The 15,660-nt window shown below is 35.9% G+C and overlaps 1 protein-coding gene across 13 annotated transcripts in view; it reads right to left on the reverse strand.

The window, feature by feature from the left end:
• The window catches only part of ASH1L (ASH1 like histone lysine methyltransferase), a 203,321-nt gene that overhangs the window by 119,369 nt on the left and 68,292 nt on the right, over positions 1-15,660 (reverse strand). For 11 of the 13 annotated variants that reach the window (XR_009052519.1, XM_057725905.1, XM_057725915.1 and 8 more), the window contains 2 exons: positions 5,128-5,229; positions 3,202-3,288 (listed from right to left, as the gene is read on the reverse strand). Coding sequence is in view for 12 of the 13 variants with exons in the window: in XM_057725905.1 (XP_057581888.1) it covers positions 3,202-3,288; positions 5,128-5,229 (189 nt within the window). In the remaining variant the exon portion in view is untranslated. The remainder of the gene's footprint in view (positions 1-3,201; positions 3,289-5,127; positions 5,230-15,660) is intronic. The other 2 variants (XM_057725937.1, XM_057725934.1) reach the window with 1 other exon arrangement.

Genomic DNA, 15,660 nt, shown 5'->3' on the forward strand with positions numbered 1-15,660 from the left:
GACATCATTTGATCGTCTCCTGTCTTACATCTCTGACAATCCATCTGCTGTGATTTGTTCTGATGTTCCTCTGTATACTATGTGCTTTTGTCTCTTTGCTTTTGCTAGTTAATTTTAAGATTTTCTCTAAACCACTGGTTTTAAGAAATTTGATAATGATGTCCCTTGATTTCTGTCGTTTGTGTATCCTGCTTGGGATTTGTGGGACTCTGTGGATCTATGGATGTATAGCTTTCATTACGTGTGAAAAAGTATTGAGGATTAGTTTTTCAAATTTTTTTATCCCTAACTCCCTCATTATAAGACTCGAGTCCAATATATGTTGGCCCTCCTGATATTGTACCATAGGTCACTGAAATTCCATTCATTTTATATCAGTCTTTTTTCCCTACCTCTACACTTCATTTTAGATAGACTTTATTAGTATTTCTGCAAGTTCAAAGATCTTTTCTTCTGTAGTGTCTAATCTGCTATTATTCCATTCAGTGAAATTTTCATCTCAGATATTTATCATCTAAAGAAGTTAATATTGGATTTTAAAAATATTTTCCATTTTTACTATTCTCTATATTCATGGTTTCCTTCAAATTCTCAAAGACAGCTGTTTTTCATGTACTTGTCTGTTAATTCCATCACATTTTATTTCTGGGGCAGTTCCCATTGACTGATTTTTCTTCCACTAAGTCATCTTTTCTTGCTTCTTGGCTTGTCTATTAATTTTTGATTGGCTGCTGGACACTGTAATGATACACTGTTAGGTGTTTAGATTTTGCTGTCTTCCTTTTCAAAATGTTAAGTTGGAGAAATTGAATATATATATAGTTCTGGTTGACTTACTTGCCTTTCAGTTACAAAATAAAGGCTGTCATTACTGCTATTGCTGGAGTAAATGAGAATGCTAGGTCAACCAAGATTGAGGATACACATATCAAAAAAAACTTAGCTTTATAGTGAACAGAATTAAACTTGCCTTTGGCTCTGTAAGACAACCGGGAGGCACTACCAATCTACAACAAATTTTAATTTGTCACACAGGCAATATAAATCTGCATGAGAGACAGAAGGTGAGTATGAGCTTGTGTTCAGGAACTCCCTTTTTTCTGCTCCACCCAAAGCTAGAACTGAAACAAGGACTAAGCTTCTGTGATAGATTCCTTTCTATTTGCTCTCTGACACTGGTGTCACCATTAGGGAGTTACACATTTATGCAGTGAAATCTGATGTGAACTTATGTCTGCTAGAGTTCTAGGCTTTGTCCTTTGTCTCTTATACCTGGATGTGTTCCAATGACCAGGCTCTATACCACCAGGACTCAAGCAGATGTCAAGTAGCTCTAATGCTCTTTATTTTTGTTGAATCAAGCTTTCTGAAAGTTTCTGGCTTTACTTATTTCAAAGTTCAGCAATGTTTTAAGAAACGTTTTCCACATTTTATCTAGTATTTTTAGTTCTTGATACCCAAGAAGTTTGTTTGCTCTACACATCTAATCTACCGCATTGCTGGAAATAGCTCTAATTTATTTCAATGCTACTTGAATTCTAACAGTCCCTTTTCCTCATCTCAGGCCTCCAAATTGTTCTAACTTTACACCCGCAAACTGTTTTTTAAAAATCTTTTCCCCAATCATTTCATACTTTCTGTCCAAGTCTTTCTTGACCTCTTTATGACATCTGACATTAAGAGACTTCTATGACACGTACTCTAATTTTTCTATTAAAAAAACTAAAAATTCTACGTCATTCACTGACATCTTTTCATCCACTTCCCTCTCAAATCTAAGGTATCTTAAATCTACAACTCTGTCATCTTTTCAAATTACACTTTCTCCCTGGGCAACCTCATTCACAGCCAGATGCAAGTTTACACGCATACTACTAGATCTGAATCTCTACTGTAAGCATTATAAACTATAAACCACACCTTCCAAATGGCTATCTAACATCTCTAACTCAAAAGCCCAAAGACAGTTTGAATTTAATATATCCAAACCTGAAGCCATTATCTACTGTCTTCATGCATTTCTCTTGTCACAGTCCATCCTCTATACTGTAATGTTTTGTATTTTTCTAAAATGCATATGTGGCAGACTTTATTATGATTCACAAATATTTGCTGTCCTTCCCTTAATAGGATCATACTTTCTATACTTCCTTGACATAAGACTTAACCATGTGACTTGCTTTGGCATTGAAATGAAAGAAGTAACATGTTACTTCTGGGCAGAAATTTCAAGAGCTAGTTAGTGCCTTACTATATGGCCTTCTACTCGCTTTCATAAGATAAGCAGCATTCCAAATAGATGGAGGCTGCTCCATCAGGCAGGATACTAGGGGGAAGACAACATGGAGCAGACCTATCATGGTCATAAGGCGTGAATAAAAAATAAGTCTTTGTTGTTTTAAGTCACTGAAATTTTGGGATTTTTTTTAGTACTGCAACATCTAGCCTATTCTTTTTTTTTTAATAAATAAAACTATTTATTTATTGGCTGTGTTGGGTTTTTGTTGCTGCATATGGGCTTTCTCTAGTTATGGAGAGTGGGGGCTACTCTTCGTTGCGGTGTGTGGGCTTCTTTTGTTGCGGAGCACAGCTCTAGGCACGCAGGCTTCAGTAGTTGCAGCACATGGCCTCAACAGTTGTGGCTCACAGGCTCTAGAGCGCAGGCTCAGTAGTTGTGGCACATGGGCTTAGCTGCTCTGCGACATGTGAGATCTTCCCAGACCAGAGGGACCAGAGATCAAACCCAGGTCCCCTGCATTCGCAGGCGGATTCTTAACCACTGCATCACCAGGGAAGTCCCTAGCCTATTCTGATTGATACAATATATCAAATAATTTTCATCTTCCCTGTTCAAAATCCTTCAATAGCTCCCAATTGCATCTACAATAAAGTCTCAATTCTGTCAAATAAAAAAAAAACAACCATATCTGATATAGTCCATTATTACTTTTACAACTTCATGTCCTTGTCCCACTTGTCTACTCAAATTACAGTAGTACATATGTCACATTTTCAATATGTCAGTGGTAAGTGCTTGTACTCCTCTGTGTGTCATAACATTTCTGTACTGGACTGCTATAGAATTTAACACACTCTTAAACTGGTGAATGTGTCCAAATCCTGAAGGGCAGGAACCTTATCTTATTCATGTTTGTATCCCCAGTCCTCTGTATATATAGTAACCCTAAATAAAGAATTTACCAAAGTAAAACATTTTGGTGATTTTCTTCATAGATATGTCTCTTATTGAAATCTCATTCATTTTTTTCTGGGGTTGGCAAACTTTTTCTGTAAGAAGATAGAGAGTAAATATTTTAGGCTTTTGAGGACACATACAATTTCTTGCATATACTTTTTTCTTTCCCTTTAAAAAAGAAAAAAACCCAATCCTTTAAAAATGTAAAGTCAATTCTTAGCTTGAAGGCTACACAAAAAAGAGGCCTTTAGTCCATAGGCTATGGTTTGCTGAACTCTGGTCTAGGCTGACACCATCAAAATTAGTCACTCATTGTTAAAGAGTTTAAAAGTAGTATAAAGACAAAGTACTATAAGAAACAAAACTACCATTGCTATTTGAATTCCACTATACCTTTGGCACAGTGGTACTAATAAAAAGCTTCAAATATGTTGAAGATAATTATCAAATAAAAATTAAATGAATTTGCTATATTGACAGAATTTGACAGTGAGACCTTGTACTGATGAAGAAATTAAATTTTCTGACCATAAGTCATAAGTGATCTCCTAATCAAAACCACACAGACAGAAATGATATGTCATTTCCTTGCTAAAACTTTCAATGGCTTCTAAGTGTTATCAATAACGCTCTACATGACTGGTCCCTACCTGCCTTTCCGGCCTCATATTCAGTCACTGTCTTTACTCCAACCACACCGGCTCTTTCATTTCTTGAACTCACTATTCTCCTCTTTACATACATTACTCCCACTGCTGGGAATGAAGCTACCACTCCCCATTTCTCCTGATAACACTGATAAATTAAAAATGATTTCCTATTCTCCAATCCTTGGTAAAGGTAGAAGATATATATCATTCTCTATTTTTTTTTAAACTCACATACTATCAGTAAAAAGAAAACTGACAGCATAAGCTAAATCTATGTATAAAGTATACAGATGTTATACTGTATGAAGAGGTTATATATATTTACAATACATAAACATAAATTTTAAAAGTTGATTAGAAATAAATATTAAGAGAGGTTCTTCTTACAACCTCAAATTGTTTTACATATCTCAATGATTTGTAAACGCTACTGGAAACTATCACTTTACTAAACAATCATACATATATCTAAGTCTTTATTAACTCTAATCTACACTCCCCATTACCTCAATTCAACTTTTAAAATCTCTATTTTTGTGTCTGCCTACCCTTGTACCTATTCACTTTGAATTATCCCTTCTGAACTATATCAAAACCACTGTACCTCTACAAATTTTCAGTTATAAGATAAATTAAGTCCTAGGGATGTAATGTACAACATGATTACTAAAATTAACACTGCTGTATGTTATATATTAAATTTGTTAAAAAGTAAATTCTAAGAGTTCTCATCACAAGGAAAAAATGTGTTTTTCTTTTTCTTTTATTTTATATCTATATGAGATGATGGATGTTCACTAAACATTGTGGTAATCATTTCATGATATATGTAAGTCAAATCATTATGTTGTACACCTTATACAGTGCTGTATGTCAATTATACCTCAATAAAACTGGAAGAAAAAACAAATCACTATACCTCATGGAGTATGCTTAACATATTCCATGAGGACATAAAAGGGTGAAAGGAGAACACTATTTTATTGTTTCAATATACATTATTATTCTCACATTGCAGGACCACTTTTGTTTGTCTTTCTACAATATTATACTGCAAGCCAATATAAATTGTAATCTATAGTGTAAATCTACTGTAAGGGAGTTCCCTGGTGGTCTAGAGGTTAGGATTTGGTGTTTTTACTGCTGTGGCCCAGGTTTACTCAGGGAACTAAGATCTTCTACGTTGCATGGTGCGGCCAAAAAAAAAAATCTATTTCAGTCTGTTCACAAGCAACAGATGGGAAATTATCTTCAAAGTCTATTAAAACATATAGCACTTGCCTGTTGAAGAGGTACTCTCAGATGAAGACCTCTTTCGTGTAGGGCTACAGTTTGTGCTCTCTGATGCTCGCTGAGAAGCTTTATCCAAGGTTGCCTGGGAACCTGGAAAGACAGGAAAAGACAGAAATCATAGGAAAATCCAAGTCTAAAAATAATGTTAAACCATTCTGTGTTAGAAATGTAATATTTTAGTTGTTGCCACTGCCACTCTCTGTAATAATATGACTTTTAAGCTGACAGTAAGAGGACATTAACCGAAGGACAAATCACACTAGATGTTGCAGACAGAATTCCACAGGTCTCATACACATAATTTCTCCTGTTACATTAATAGAGGGAAAACTAGTTTTAGTGGAAGAATGAAAAAAATAGATGATTCAGTTTTTATGTATTACCACTATGAAACATTTAAAGATATTTATTGATAAAAATCACTGGCAATAATCTAATCAAATTAGATTTGTTCCTGATTATTGACTCAAATTCATCACATAAACTGACAAAACCTACAATGCAATTAATTAGGAACAACCGATGTGAGAAAAGCAGGTCCAACCTGAGCATTTTATTTAATAGAATCAGAGATGAAAATTAGAAGAGTTGAACCTTAAATCCACACATTCCATATAATCCACAGAGAACATTCTGAAAGAATTTGTGATAAATTTATTCATGGAATAGAATAAACCTCCTTTAATGCTTACACTAAAGGTTCCTTGGTTATATACATAAACGTTCATGAAGACAAAGAAACTCATTTCCTTTAAAAAAAAAAAAGGCTCATACTCTTACCAAAACCCCAAATAAATGCAGCATAATTTAACACAACTCTTACTCAAGAGAAAAGTATGGTCGTTCAGGAAAGATTATCTTCCTGAATAAAATATACTTGGTTCTGATATTGGAATCCTTATAACCTAAAAAGGCAGCTGTTGAGAATACATAATAAATGTCCATCTGTTTGTCAAAAAACTAGTAGCACTCTGAAATGTTCACTCTTAACTTGAAAAAAATTACCAATAAAAAGCCTTACATATAACTGGAGGCCCAAAAGGCACAATAAATCAAATACCTGAAGATGAGATTTTTCTTTAAGATCTGCCTCAAGATGAGAGTTAACTCCTTAATGAACTGACTGAAGGACAAATTGGGGACAAGAAGAACTCAATGGAGCTAAGTTTCTAATATTTCCCTTTCTCAAAGAGAAATAACAAACCATGAGCTTTGTTTTAATCATGCAGTATCTTAAATCACATCACTGTAAATACTCTTTTAGCAGGCTCTTTCAGCATTGCTCAGGTGAGATATAAGACTGTGTTGCTATTCAAGAGTAACAAGTTAGATTTTGGGGAAATTGATCTTGTGACAGTACATCCTACTTTGGAAACACAGTGATGACTACTGTAAGATATAATTAAGAACCAAGACTGTTTATTGTTGAATCTTAAAAACAGATACAAAGGGATTTAAAAAACCAGCAGTACAATAAATCCCCCTAGAGTGTGGTTCAGATAAGACTTCCATTAAAGAGCTAAACACCACAATAAAATATCTAAGAAGTAAAAGCCCAGGCATCAGCGAACACAGAACCTTAAGTATTAATACTGAAAAATTCATATACTGGACAGATAAATACTTCCTACTCAGACACATAGCCAAGACAGAAGACAACAGTGGCCAAGAACCTTGAGACATCACTGAACTCTCTTTATCATTATTCTCCTGATGAATGGGCAAATAATCTTAGATTTAAAGTACTAGGGAAAAACAAAATAATAAAAAAAGAAAAAAAAATAAAGTACTAGGGAAAGAAGGGGTTGGAGAGCATTTTTATAGTCTCCTCTCTCAGCCATAAACTAACATTTACTGAGTATAGTTTATATGCTTGGCACTATGCTAGACATTGTGGAGGTGGGGGCAGGGAGAGATATAAAAACAGTATAATAGTTTCTGCCCTCAAGGAGCTTATTTAGGGTGTTGTGTGTCATCATGTATTACACTTCAGGTGGCATTTGTGCCATCCATTCTTGAGCTCCGTCTTCAGTTTCTAGGCTATTTGGCAACGTTTCCCAAATTTCTTGGTCATCTTCAAGAAAGTCTTGATGAAGCCTTCAACTACACCTTTGATCATCAGGATATCCTGAGAATCACCCTGCCTGGCCTCACCCACCTCAGGGTTAAAGAGGGTACAGGCACTTTCTTCAAAGCTCCTTCTTTTGGTGGCATCTGGAGCTGCAGAGGAGGCAGTGGGAGGTGGAATGGGGGTCAGATCCCCGGAGATCGTTATTGGCAGCTTTGTACAGCAATTCCTGAGAAACTGAAACAATTGAGAGAGAGATGGCTTAGCTCACTTAGCTTCTGAGCCATTTTTCATTTCCTGAAAGTAATGGAGGCCAGCAGCCTATTCTTAGGATGTAACAGGAAACTGGAATAAAATTTCATTCAGAGGCACTCTCCTTTTCCATTTTAAAAAGTCTGTTTGAATTCCCTGTTCACACAGAGCAGAGCTATCCTTACCAATCTTCCATATTTAAGGGGGAATAAAGTTGTATCCCTAAGATATAGATCTCTAGGGCTTCATAATCAGCAGATCTAGACCTTTATTTCACTTAAAAATATTGCTTATTATAGGAGCAGTAAGAGGATGAGGATACCTGAAAAAAAAATTACCTAATGATGTAAAGCAACCAAGTTTAAGATTGGAAAATGATGATATATGCAAGAGGTAACAACCTGTTAAAGATGTTCAAATGCAAGTTAAAACTGGCCTAAGAGCAGAAATCATATGAAACTGGCAAACACTTGTGGGAAGACATTCGGGAACCTTTCTGAAACCTTGAAAATGTTAAAGTATGTGGGCCGAGCAATGGGATTCAGAATGTCCTGCTTGAGCAGTGGAGGTGCTGAGGGTGCGGGGCATGGAGACTAATATCACCCTGTTTGGCCCTGAAGGATGGCTGGTTAGCCAGAGACGGGTAAGATTCCTCAAGGGAGGAACAACCTAAGACAGGCACAGTCGCAGAGGGGCCAACACGGGTGGGGCACAGACCCCCAATATCTGAGCGAGGTCTCCTGCCCCCAGGGCTGTTTTGCTCTCCAGGCCCAGCTCAAATCCACACCTGCTCAACTCGGACCCAGGAAGCAAACAAAGATAATTGCCTCAGTCATGTGAGGCCTTTGATTGTTTATGGGTGTAACCTGAGAATGTTAGCCCACGAACTCAATAAAAGCAACCTGGGATGAGTCAGCAGGGCTCTTGATCCGAGAGGTCTTGAGCTCCCAGTCCCACTTTTCTCTTCAGTCTGCGTCTGTGTCTTCTTCAAGCTTGCGGCACCCGTCACTCACCTCAAGTCGCCGAGCTGGTGTCGGCAAACACTATCTCTAAAACTGCCAGAAACACAGTTTTATAAGTGCCATTATGCAATTGGGTGGGTGGGGAAGAAAAGATAATGCCCAGAAAACTAGCATGTCCACTTCAAAAGAGACCAATATATTTATGTTTCAAAACTTAAAACAGGACGCAATGCAGAGCTGAGTGTAGCAGTGTTAAGCGCATGAACTATGGAGTTAGGTATCCTGAGCTTGATTCCTGGCTCTGCTATGAATTGAACTATAAGATCTAGGCAAGTAAATATATGTGAATGTTGGTTTAATAAAGCACTCTTAACTGACATGGTTGTTGTGAGTTCCAAAATGAGGTAATGTAAAAAACTCAAGAGGTTTTCATAAATGTTATACTATTACGCATAAATTGGCTCCTTAGGTTTATCATAGAATTTTTAGAATAATGTCACTGACATGGATAGGCAACCATTCAGTATTAAATATTAAAGAAGGATAAGGACTGGAACTAATTTAGAATATCAAGCATGTATGTTAAACATGAAGTATTAGTAAAATAAGTACCTCTAATTAAGAAGTACTATTAAAGATAGGTACCTCCAAGGCTGGTAGGTTAACTGCAAGGTTGGAAAAAGCTCCTCTGAAGTGAATCTTCTAATTCACTGACTCTCATCATAGCTTCTCCCAGGTTGGGGTTATGCTCTGGATTATATCAATAAAATAAGATGTGCCCAAATGATGAGTCAGAACCAGAAAGTGTTTGGTTCTCTGTTCAGCTCTGTACTAGGGGAGAAAGTAGTTTTCTGCTTCCACTGTTTGACTCTTTTGTTCTTCTAAATTATGGCTGATTCCTTAAGGGAGTTACTGGTTTGTTACTGTCTCCATTATGTGACGAATGTTTGTTCATGTGTAATCAGTGGTCATTTCATGATGAGACAAGACTGGGCGCATTCAGGGTGGTATGGGTGTAGCATCTGTGGTCATTTTAGATCTGCCTGGAGGGATATGTGAAGACTCTCCACTTCTCATAAGATAGGAGGTCTGTATGTATTCCAATTCAAGAAAATCTGATACTTCCTCAAGGAATATACACAGAGAACATATATAATTCTAAATATCAGAGAGGTCCCACTGAAATGAATTCCTATTTCTCATTTCAACATAGTATAAAGCTGAATAATTAAGTACTTCAGAAGAACAGAGAATATTAATGGGAATTCCTCAATTCAATATTTGGTAGAAACCCTAATGAGTGTCTCATCACACAGCTGACAGCTTCAGAAATATCTTTAGAAATTCTATACGCATAAATGAAGGAAAGAGAAATTAAAGCTAAATCACAAAAGAAGTACCTAAATAAAACTGGACTTTAACATAAATGTAAAGTGATTACTATAAGCAAATTCTTTTTCTTCAGTTGAGGCCTTCATGTGAAAAAGAAGGCAGACTACTACTAAGGAGGGAAACTGAAAAAAGAAAATACCATTAATTGGGATAACAAAGAGGGAATTCAGAATTAACAAACAAAAACCTGGAAAAGTGAGGGAGCCTTGGAAGTGGTTTTGATTGTAGGCTCTCTGGGTTTTTATTTGGCCATTGCTGGATGAGCTTTTAAAGATAAAGACAGGTTTTGGGGAAACATCTGTGTCAAATTAGACAAAAAGGAGGAAAGATGGTACTTTTATAGCAAAACCATAAGATGAAACAGTGGATAAGAATGTCAGAAAGTTGAGAAAAAAAGAACGTAACTAGATTTAAAAGGGATAAAAACCTGGAAATCTTTATATTATACACAAACATGGGTGGAAACCAAGAAGCTGTTCTGAAGTTGATTTGCCACAAGAGATCTTGACTGATGTCTACAGAGGAGGAACTGACACTAATCTAAGATAAAAAAGAAATACTACATTTACAGATGCCTGCGTGTGAGGACAGAGTCATATGGGAAAAAGATATAAGCATAAATAGAGAAAATTCCCACTGATAATAGTGTGGGGGAGAGGTGGAAGGCATCACAAAGAAAACACTGAAATAAAGATTCAACCTAACTACTTCACTGAAGCCCTGGGTGTCCTAGGCTCAAAAACAAAGAATTTCCAAATATAAGTTAGCAAAAGAACGCAGTGAATGAAACCAATAGCTGGTTGGATAAAATATGCATTTCTTTAGTCTAAATCCACTATTAAAACTTTAATAACAACACAGTATGAGTTTGGGTTACACTGTGTTGGGAGTTCAACACTGAAGACCCAAGTAACTACGGAATGCTTTGAATGAGCAAACTGTTTGATGTTTCTAATGCTATATCTCTGGAAAAACAGATTAAGTATGCTAGACTCGGAAGGACACTATGCAGTAATCAGTTCATAGAGGATATAAATTTATCTTAAAATAACACACTTAAAACTAATTTCTAACATTTAAATTGTTCCTTCCCACCAAAGCTAAAGCATGCTACCAAATTTTAAGAAATTCCTCCTTTTGTTATTTATAAGGAAAGTATTGGCAGTTTGTTAAAGTGACTAAATCAAAACTGTCTATAATTAAAATGGATACCATAGTAAAACAATGTGAACATAAAATACCAACTATATAAATCTCTCTGATCAAGTTTTTTCGTTTCCAGATTCAAGTTCTGAATCCTTCGCTATGGTTCACAGATCATAAGAGCCCCGGAAGCTTCTTCTGAATGAGATGAATGCTGAGATAAAAACTGGTTCCACAATAAAAACAGCTGTTTCCAATTGTGGGAAATATATTTACTGAAAGCAATACATTTCATCTGACTCACCAATTAAATGCAGTACAAAAATGATTCAGAGCCTGTGCTGGTGATTTTTAAGCTAAAAAGTCTGTGTTTTTCTCCTTCCAATTAGGCTATTTCTCATACTGCCCAAATCAGATAATTCACTGAAATAGAATTCCTCTGGAAATTCCCAGAACTGTACTAACCACCACAATAAATTTTCTGATTTCATCTCCATATGTTCACACTTCACTAAGCGGTATATCTTATATACCATCCTAGAGAAATTGTCAGAAATCAGAAAATTCTGGCCAATGCTTACATTCTTCGGTTAAAAAGAAAATAAGACTGTATACTGTATACTGTGCTTCAGCCATTATGCTTCTACTACAGTGAGTAAACTTTTTCCAAACAAAAAGAAGATTTAGCCTTAATTTATTCTGGGGGGACAAGATAACTGTTTACATAGATAGATACATTTTTTTTCATTCTAGAATTTGTAAGCTGTAAATGCAAAATACTCCCTGCGACTGCCCTCCCCATTTCTGAAATCAGGTTGCAAATTCTAGTATGTGCAGCTAGCCATGAGCTGAAAATGCTGAAAAGCAGGGATAGAGAATCTGACATTCCAGGTCAAAACTCTTCCTCACCAGTCCTATATCTCATGTCTACTTAACAAAGATAAATAGAATTAGTTATCAGAACTGGGTGAAACCAGAAAACCTGGCCTCATTTAAGAGTATAATTTTACTACAATTTTATTTGCATCAAGCTGATTTTAGACTGATAGTATATGTTATTAATATAGACGAATATATAAGTTAAAAAAATAAGCTATCATTTATAAAATGATAAAATGCACATCATTTATAAAATGATTAGACCAGTTTTCTTTTCAAAGCTTTATGAGATTTAATTCATTTAGTTCAAAACTGCTAAAGTGATTCAGTTGGATTCCCCACCTATGAAACAAGGAGAGAAAGGTTAAATGCCTTGTTCCAGACTACGTATCTATCATTTCTGCCTGTGCCCCTATTCTATTTTCCTCAAATTTACATTAACATAATTTATCAAACATGCCTGTTTTATTAACTAACACTTATGATAAATCTACTCAATACAAATAGCAAAGGATACTTTTTTATTTTTTCCTTAATCAGTTATCAGTTTGAAATTGGTTTTACTTGACAATTAGTATTCTGCTTTAAAAAAAAAAAAAAAGCTTAACCTGATTGTTTTGGAATAATTTTTCTTTTCTTTTTTTTGGAATAATTTTAAATTTACAGAAAAGTTGCAAAGATAGTACAGAGCAAAACTTTTCATATATCCTTTGACCCAACTTTCCTTAATGTTAATGCCTTACTTAACTATGTTACATTTGTCAAAACTATGAAATTGACATTGGTATAATTTTTCCACTCATGTCCTTTTCCTGTTCCAGGTTACAATCTGGATATCACATTGTATTTAGTTGTCAAGTCTCCTTAATCTCCTTTGATCTGTGATACTTTCTCAATCTTTCCTTGTTTTTCCATGTCTTTGATATTCTTGAGGGGTACTGACCAGGTATTTTGTACAATGTCCCCCCCCCCCCCCCCCCCCCCCCGCCACCTCTTCTATGTTTTCTTATGATTACACTGGGGTTATGGGTTTTTGGAAACAATACCACAGGAATAAAGTTCCCTTCTAATCACATCATATCAGAGAGCACATGTTATCATCATGATTTATCATTGGTGAAATTATACTTTCACTTGGTTTAAGATGCTGTCTGCTAGGCCTCTTCACTGTAAAGTTACTACTTCTCTTTCCATATTACTCTGTTCTTTGGAATTAGGCCACTAAGTCCAGCCCATATTCAGGAAGAGGGGAATTAAGTTCCACCTCCTTGAAGGGGATAGTCTACGTGTATTATGTGGAATTCTTCCGTAAGGATGATTTGTCCCTTCCCTCAAATTATTTAACCAATCATTTATATCAGCATGGACTCACTGATATTGACCTTATTCTTTAGGCTATAATCCAATACTGTTATTATTTATTTTGTTGCTTAAACTATTCCAGCTTTGGTCACTGGCCAGCTGTTTCAGGATAATAATGTCCTGAAGGTAACTGACAATTCTGGAATACACAGTATGGTAAATAATTTTTTGGACATTTTAACAGGAAAGCAATTTATGTATAATGAATCTGTCTCCAAGTTATGTATGGAAAAATTATCAACTTAAGACTGAGAAGGTCAATTGACGATAACATGACATTTAGTTATGCTCTTTTTACACCTTGAGAAAAACATGTGACACTGAAACAATTACAGATCGAGAAGATGTAGTTATTTCCTTGACAGAATACAAAATTATAAGGAAAGAGTAAATAAGAAATCAGTCAGAATTACTACGAAATTTAAAACTAAGAATTTTAATTGCCTGCATTTCCATATTATTTCCCATTTGTTCCTTAACCTCCAGAAATCTAACACTTGCCACTATGGAAATGGCTCTTAGATCACAAAAGATGACCTGCTAAAGCAAACTGTCTACTTTCAGTCCTTATCTAAAATGACCTCTGTAGCATCTGACACTCCTGACTACAAACTCCCTTAGGAAACCCAGTGTGTTCACCCTAAATATTATCATTCCTTCTCTTAATTCCTTTGCTTAACCACTTATCTAAAACTTTAACCTTCAGGTTTGATTTCTCTTTTGAGCTACAGATCATAAATCCAACTAAACAGCATGGAACTCAAATCCATTTTCCATCTCCAGTCTTCTCCTTTTGCAAATCACCTTTCACTTAATCACATCATCATTCAATCGACTGTCCAAGAGAGGTACCTTTGGAGACATGCTAAAATCTTCCCTCTTTCTCTACCTCTTTTTTAAAATCTAATTCTTCTGAATGTTGTTTTCTCTATCACTACCTTAGTTCAGACTCCCATAATATTTGCAATATCCAAACTAGTCCACCTGATCTTTCTCTAATCCATCTATCACAGTGCTATCCATAAAATCTTAGCAAATCATTCTGCTTTAAAACCCTTAATTTCCCACTGCCTATAGGGTAAACTCCAAACTCCTCAGTATCCTATATAAACAAGAGGCTTTATGATCTGTCCCCCATCTATCTTTCCAACCTCATCTCCTGGTCCCATATCAGACTATTTACAGTTACCTAAGTACAGTATCATGTCTTCAAAACCCTAAAAAGCTTATTTCTCTGTAAGAAATAGTCTTTACCACTTATTCTCTGCACACTAAACTCAAAACATCTTCCTGGCTCCTTTTAAGTAAATCCCTCTCTTCTCTGTTCCCCAAAACACGTTGTGAATATCTCAATTTTAGGAGCTATCAATAATTATTTGTATATGTGTTTATGTACTCCACTGAACTATAAATTCCTTGAAGGCAGAAATTATATCTTATTCCTTTTGTTTGTATTCCTTGCACCTGGCAAACAACAGACACGAAATAACTGCTGAAGGGACAGCTACCATCATAATAGTTAAGATTAAAAAATCAAGTTCATAAAGCTTTGCCTAAACAAAATAAATTCTGACTTTCAAAGTGATCAAATCAGAAGATATCCCATGACTCAGCACTTTTTCTCTTATTATTTTCCTTTAAAAATCTTTTTCTCAACTGGTTTTATATGGATAGGTAAGCCAATTTTCATGTCTACCTGAAAAAAATTCCTATTAGAAAATCAAGACACATTTCTATCCACTTATCACAAGAGTAACTGTGAAGAAGACAAAGAGATTCTAAGGTTATCGATCAATTAACAAAAGAATTTAAATTAGACTTGTGATATAACAAAGAATATACCTGATCTTTGCTTCTGATTCCTGGCAGAGAGCTTCAAAAAACCTTGGAATTTCCTGAGAGTAGTGTCTGTGTCATGCCAAAGAGGTGACTTAAAGTGAACCCTAAGATTCCTTCAGGATGGAGGCTGGTCACTAGAGACCAACCTCATGAGTAGAGGGTTGAAACTGGGTGAGCCCAATCTACAGAGGATGGAGGTGGACTAGAGATTGAATTCAATCACATGGCCAATGATTTAATCAATCACACCTATATAATGAAGCCCCAATCAAAATTCTGGACATAGAGGCCTGGTGAAGCTTCTTGTTTGGTGAACACAATGATGTGCTGGGAGGATGACACACCCAGGTTCCATGGAGAGGGCATGGAAGCTCTGTGTCCCCTTCCCACCCCAGCTATTGCCCTATGCATCTCTTCAATTTCTGACTGTATCCTTTATAATAAAACTGTAATTGTAATTATACTGGTTTCAATAAGTTCTATGAGCCATTCTACCAAATTACCAAAACTGAGGGCTTGTGGTAGGCCCTAAACTTGCAGCAGGCTGGGCAAAAGTGTGGGTGGACTAGGGACACTGAAACTTGCAGCTGGCATCTTAAGTGAGGGCAGTCTTCAAAAAACTTT

Source organism: Hippopotamus amphibius, chromosome 1 (genome assembly GCF_030028045.1).
Source record: "Hippopotamus amphibius kiboko isolate mHipAmp2 chromosome 1, mHipAmp2.hap2, whole genome shotgun sequence".
NCBI classification, from domain to species: domain Eukaryota; kingdom Metazoa; phylum Chordata; class Mammalia; order Artiodactyla; family Hippopotamidae; genus Hippopotamus; species Hippopotamus amphibius.